This window comes from Arvicola amphibius, chromosome 6 (assembly GCF_903992535.2).
Source record: "Arvicola amphibius chromosome 6, mArvAmp1.2, whole genome shotgun sequence".
NCBI classification, from domain to species: domain Eukaryota; kingdom Metazoa; phylum Chordata; class Mammalia; order Rodentia; family Cricetidae; genus Arvicola; species Arvicola amphibius.
In genome coordinates, this window is record NC_052052.2 from 123,184,438 (window position 1) to 123,191,200 (window position 6,763).

Consider the following 6,763-nt stretch of genomic DNA (forward strand, 5'->3'; position numbering starts at 1 on the left):
TTATTTAGTGGCCAAGAAGACCCTGGCCATCAACCTCTTAAATGCTCCCTTTACCTCTTTGTTCCTAAGTGTGTAGATCAGGGGGTTCAGCATGGGTGTGATGATCCCATAAAAGAGGGACACCATTTTCCCTCTATCCTTGGAGGCAGGGGACGGTGGCTGCAGATACATGTAGATGGCAGTACCATAAAACAGCACCACCACAATTAGGTGGGAGCCACATGTTCCAAATGCCTTTCGCCGACCTTCAGCTGACCTGATCCTCAACACTGCTTGCACAATAAAAGTATATGATATGAATATAAGAGTCACAGGTATTATTAGGAAGATAGCACTTACTAAAAATAATTCCACTTCAATTGTTGTGGTATCCACACAGGACAGCTTGAGCAGGGCAGGGATCTCACAGAGGAAGTGATCCACTTTCTTGTGACCACACCGTGGCATCTGAAGGGTCCACGTGGACTGCAATACTGAGTTGCTGAAGCCACTGATCCAACACGCAGCCGCCAGCTGCAGGCAGCGCCTTTGGTGCATGATGACTGAGTAATAGAGCGGCCGACAGATGGCTATAAACCTGTCAAAGGACATGACGCCCAGGAGAAAGCATTCAGTGCAACCCAAGGCCAGGAAAATGAAAAGCTGGACCACGCAGCCTCCATAGCTGATCACCTTCCGGGAGCTGCAGATGTTGACGAGCATCTGGGGAACTGTGCTCGTGGTGTAGCACAGGTCCAGCAGGGACAGGTTCGTGAGGAAAAAGTACATGGGGGTGTGGAGTTTGCAATCCAGGCGGGACACAAGAATTATCATCATATTCCCGAAGATGGTCAGGATATAGGACACCAGAAACACCACAAAGAGTGGCAGCTCCAGCCATGGCCAATCTGAGAACCCTAGGAGAATGAACTCCCCTGAGAGGCTCTCATTCGCCAGAGTCATGGTAAACGGTGCAGTCTCTGGGTCCCTGGAACACAAAGGGTTAGTAAGCGGGTGAACATGTTTATTGACCACTTCAATTAAATATGAATTGATGATGCCAGAGCGTTTCATGCATTTACAAACTGATCCTGGTAGTGTGAAAACCGTGTTGATAAAAGGTTAAGCACCTGTCAAACCTTTCACAGGTGTTCATGGATTGCTAACAGTTTTTAGCACAGCGATTTCAGGTTTGCGGCATGAGTCCATTTCTAGAGTCACAGAGCTTCTCCTCTGTGTTTGCCTGTCCTGTGGACGGCTGTTCTGGGATCTTTCTACCTGGGTATGTGCTGTTGTGGGGGACAGAGATATTGTTCCTGTTATTTGAATTAGCTGATTTTCCCCCAGATTCTGTTTGCAGGCATTTGTTAGAGTTATGTAAACCTCATTTCCCCACTATCCCTGCCATTCTCTAAATAAGTGCAGGCATTAATTACGGCATCCTCCTCGTGAGTTTTCAGACACAGTGTCAGGAGACTCGTCCTCCAATGCTGTGTCACAGTATCCACACGGCACTGGCACTGCTGTGACCGTGAGGCTGGTGGGCCCGGCCCATCTGCCTTCTGGAACCAGTTTCACTGCGTCCTGTGCTCTGATCTTAGGGTCCTCATCTGTAAGGTGAGGACACAGATGCATGTTCTGTCCTGTTGAGAGTCACAGGTGCAGCCCACTCAGCCTAACTCTGGGAGGGAACGGAGGAGTGACCTCAGAGCATCCACTCTGACAGAGGGACAGAAGTGCTCAAAAGGGGTCACTTGGAGCTTCTACAGTGTTCCGTTCTAAATACGTCAGCGTGCAAGTGGTCATGTTACAATGTTGAAGTCAGCTTCAACCCAGGGGGCAAAGGATCATATCCTAAGTATGGATGTTATCTTTTGTGTAAACTGTTGGCAGTACCTGGTCCACAGGAGCTCAGGTGCTGGGCCATAGATGTCAGAGTGCAGGGATACTTTGGATGGAGGTGGGTGAGAATCCTAACTGTCTTGGAAGTAGTATATAGCAACTCCAACATCTAAAGAGAATGTATCCCAAAGAAATTGCCATAAAAACTAAGCTTTCAAATTTATTTTTCCAATATGAGAATGTATTTCTACAATTTAATCCATAGTCATTAAAATGTTAGCAATGGGTATTGGATTTGGTCCCCACTTGTTGTAAAACTTTTAGTTCCCCTCATCATTTAGGTGTTCATAAATATAAGATATGAAATAATATTTCCGTGTATTTTCGAGTGTGTGAGCTTGCACACACACAAGCTACAGCACAAATATGACAGTCAAAGGGTACCTTGGTTGCGGCAGAATTTCTCTCTTGTTGTTCATGCTGCGTATGACAAGCTAGCTGATGTGATCCTCCTCTCTGTCTCTTGTCTTGCTAGGAATGCTGGGGTTCTGAACAGAACCCTGTGCACCCTGTGTTCAGCCTAATGCGGTTCCTGTGGCTTTGAACTCAGGTCCTCAAAACTCTGTGATAAGGGGCTTTTATCTGCTGAGATGTTTTCTTAGTACCTCAAGATAGTTTTTTAATTTTTGAGGTATGGTCTCGGACTTGCTCACATATGACAGGATGACACCTTGTTATTTGATGTTCCCAAAATATCTCATATTCTTATGAGAGGGTCTTCAAATATCTTTTTCTGAATTATGTAGATAAACCATAGGAGTCTTCCCCCGCACAGCTAATAAGGGAAGGATCTACTTAAAGTTTACCCTTTAGAAAAGCTGAGCCCTGAAGGCAAAAGCCTGGGTTTATTTGCTCCTCTCGCTTAGCTTGCTTTCCTGAGAGCCCAGGTCTGCTTCAGCAGCCAACAGAAGGGAAAGATGACCTGCTCTGAAAGGCATGGTCTCCACCGAGATCACAAATGTCTTCTAATGCTCAAATTCTAATGTGAGTCTATTTAGTAATTTCTTATATATTCTACTTACCTCTAATTTAAGCGTGAGAGACAGAAAAATTCATTTTGCCTTCCAAAACATCTGGCATTCAAACAGTATTAATTTGAAAGGCACAAACACAATGCCACTTCTGTCTGCGACATAGTCATCTGCTTGTTCAGGTGAGGCGAACTGAAGTTCTAGTTCTGCTTGCTGGGCGTCCCGAGGTCTCCAGTCAGAGTGCAGTGGATGGTGAGCAGGATGCACAGGTGATGCCCAGAAAGTGTGGTACCGGAGTCTTGTCCTTTACACTTCAGTGAGCCAATCACTATTTATTTAAAGAGATTTTTTTCTGATTGGTTTTACAAGAATGAGGAAAAATACATTTCCAGCCAAATACTGGTTTTGGCCTCTGGCAAAAATCCCAACATAGAGGCTTCCTTTATATGATTCACCAGGGGCTCAGCAAACTCCTGGTCCAATGGGAGACAGGAGGAGAGCTGTGAAGGGAGGGCACTCTTTCATGGCTGTGCGGTTCAGGAGGAGCCGCTCTCCAGGGACCAAATCCTTCACTTTGTAACTGACAGCAGCGATGATGGGAACAACAACAGCAACAAAATTTTAACAACTAAAAACTGAATTTGGTTCCCAACAGGGATTTATTGACACTTGTAAACTATTATTCAATGACTTCTCTAAAGTCATTCCTTTACTCTTGTTATTTTTTTTTTGTTTCCATTTTTGGTTTTGTTTTTTGAGTCAGAGTCTGTTTCATATATCCCAGGTCATCCTAAAGCTCAAGATCCTCCTGCCTCAGTGTTCCAAGTGTTGAGATTACCGGGGTGTGTCACCACACGGACATGGATTTACAGGGGTGCATCTCCACATGGATTACAGTCCTATTCTCAGTTCTATCAGAAAGAAAAAATTCATTTCATGATCCCTACGATGCCATCTATAACCATGTTGTCACACCTTTGATTTGCACACCAGGAAAGAGACCATTATTTAACTGATCTTTTCAAATTGCTTATTAATTTTTTATGATATATTCCACATAAGAAAAAATTTGAAGACATATGTTTATACCCAGTATTCCTGAATACTTTCTTTATGAGTTCATGGTTCATTCTCTCTAAATTAAGTTACTATTAGCAGAGGATTATATGTGGTCCATTAAATAAATGTGTTTAAAATTTATGTGCAATATATTAATTAATTCAACCAGAATACAGTGTATTTGTAGTTTCGTTTGATGATGCAAAGGTTTACTTCAATTTATTTTTAGACAGATATATTTAGAAGAAATGTTTGCAAGTATAAAAATAAAAAATCTAAACTTTTAACAAATGTGAAGAAAAACATTCAATAAACTACCAAAGTAAAAAAAAAAAAAAAAATGAGCCGGGCGGTGGTGGCGCACGCCTTTAATCCCAGCACTCGGGAGGCAGAGGCAGGCGGATCTCTGTGAGTTCGAGACCAGCCTAGTCTACAAGAGCTAGTTCCAGGTCAGGCTCCAAAGCTACAGAGAAACCCTGACTCGAAAAAACCAAAAAAAAAAAAAAAAATGACAAACTGATATAGAGGAGCCAGGTTTGAAAAGAGCACGCCTACATGATCGATGTATAAAAACAGATCCAACTACCAAAGAGTCTATATTATTGAAACGATCAAACTCTATTTTCTCATAAGTTTTTTAAAGGAGACCTGAGAGTCATAGGATTTCTGAAGAGACACAAGATATCAGTTCCTTTCATGTATTTTCTTATTTTTACTTTCTTTTGAGAATTTCACACAATGGATTTTGATCATATTTGTCCTCTCCCCAAATCCTCCACACCCATCCCCCTTCCCAATCCACTCAGCTGTGTTCTCTCACCTCATCTAAACCCATCAAGTCCAATTTGCACTGCCCTTCTGCTATTCCTGGATGTGTGGCCTCACTGGAGGGTGGCCAACTCCCAAGGGGCTGCGCCCTTACAGAGCACTGACTCTTCTCTTCCAGAAGCTATCAATTGGCAGCAGATTTAAGCTACAGATGGGAATTAGTTCCTGCCTCCCTCCCCTGGTGGGAATTTTGTCTGGCCTCATTCTGTTTCTGCATGCTGTCTGAACAACCATGAATTCATATGTAGAACTGTTTAGCTGGATACAGAAAACACCATTTCTTTTGATTCTTAAAGTATTTCAACCTCTTTTCTGCAATTACTCCAGAGCCTTGAGCAGATGAAGTGTGATACAGAAGTCCCATTTAGGGCTGAGCATTCTGCTGTCTCCTCTTATTGCACTTTGACCAGCTGTGAGTCTCCATGTACTTTAAAAAAGCAGCTCCTCTAATGAGGCTGGAGAAAAGCGCTACTGTATGGGTACCATGATAAGTTATTAGGAGTTTATTTCATGTTATGCACAGTTAGCAGAGTAATGAAGTTTTTCCCCTAGAAACTAGGACCTGTCTAGTCACAAGTTCTTGATCCTGATAACAGGGACAAATATGAGTTTCTACTTGTGGAGAAAAGGATTTATTTCAGCTTACACTTTCAGGTCCCAATCTATCAGCAAGAGAAGTCAGGGCAGGAACTCAAGGCAGGAGCCTGGTGGTAGGAACTGAAACAGAGACTATAGAGGAGTGCTGCTTACTGGCTTGCTCTCAGCCTGCTTTCTCATATAACACTGGCTCTCCTGACCAAGGATAGTGCCATTAAGGGTGGACTGCCCCCTCTGTGTCAAACATCAATCAAGATAATATCTAGCAGACTATGTACAAGGCCAATCTTATCTGAGAAATTTCTCAGTTGAGTTTTCTCTTTCACAGTGACTTTAGGTTTACAACAAATTTCCAATTAATCTATCCAGGGCACTATCTCCCCAACCACTGAATGAAAATCATATGAGGTGGCATTCATAATTGCCCATCCGTATGGATCCCAAATGTGTGACAATCTTTCTTTTGGGCAAATCCTATTCTATATGTCTTTGAAAAACATCTATTTATTAAAATTTATCTGTTTAACATTGAAAACATACGTGGCTATAAATTTGATTGTTATAGGTGACTAACTACTAATCCATATTTTTTTAACGTTCAATTTTGTTTTTTTTTTTATTGACTTTTATTGAGCTCTACATTTTTCTCTGCTTCCTCCCCTGCCTCTTCCCTCCTCTTCAACCCTCTCCCATGGTTCGCATGCTTCCAATTTACTCAGGAGATCTTGTCGTTTTCTAATTCCCATGTAGATTAGATCCAATAATGTCTCTCTTAGGGTCCTCATTGTTGTCTAGGTTCTCTTGGATTATGACTTGTAGGCTGGTTTTCTTTGCTTTATGTTTAAAAATCATTAATGAGTGAATACATATGCTTTTTGTCTTTCTGGGTCTGGATTACCTCACTCAAAATGAGTTTTTGAGTTTCCTAGCTCCATGCATTTGTCTGCAAATTTCAAGATGTTAATGTTTTTCTGCTGTGTAGTACTCCGTTGTGTAAATGTTCACATTTTCCTTATCCATTCTTCGGTTGAGGGGCATTTAGGTTGTTTTCAGGTTCTGACTATGACAAACAATGCTGCTATGAACATAGTTAAGCACATGTCCTTGTGGTACGATTGAGCATCCTTTGGATATTTACCAAAAGTAATATTGCTGGGTCTCGAGGAAGGTTGTTTCCTAATTTTCTGAGAAGTCGCCATGCTGACATCAAAGGGGCTGTACTAGCTTGCACTCCCACCAGCAATGCAGGAGTGTTCCCTTTTCCCCACATGTTCTCTAGTATAAGTTGTCATCAGTGTTTTTGATCTTGGCTATTCTTGCAGGTGTAAGATGTAATCCACATTTCTTAATTATACATTACATTTTTAAATGTGCTGCATAAGCAAAATACCCCCAAATAAGAGTAGAAACAAATATAGAATAAAAAA

General features: G+C 42.0%; 1 protein-coding gene across 2 annotated transcripts; it reads right to left on the bottom strand.

Moving 5' to 3' along the window:
- LOC119817348 (olfactory receptor 2B2-like) lies at positions 1 to 5,103 on the bottom strand. Of its 2 annotated transcripts, XM_038334544.1 has the most exons (2): positions 5,062 to 5,103; positions 1 to 909 (listed from the first exon to the last, which is right to left on the bottom strand). In XM_038334544.1, exons 1-2 carry the CDS (start codon positions 5,101 to 5,103, stop codon positions 1 to 3), a joined length of 951 nt encoding a protein of 316 aa, XP_038190472.1. The 2 variants fall into 2 exon arrangements, with proteins under 2 accessions (XP_038190472.1, XP_038190471.1); XM_038334543.1 differs by lacking the exon at positions 5,062 to 5,103 and having other exon boundaries at positions 1 to 942.
- Positions 5,104 to 6,763: the final 1,660 nt, after the last annotated feature.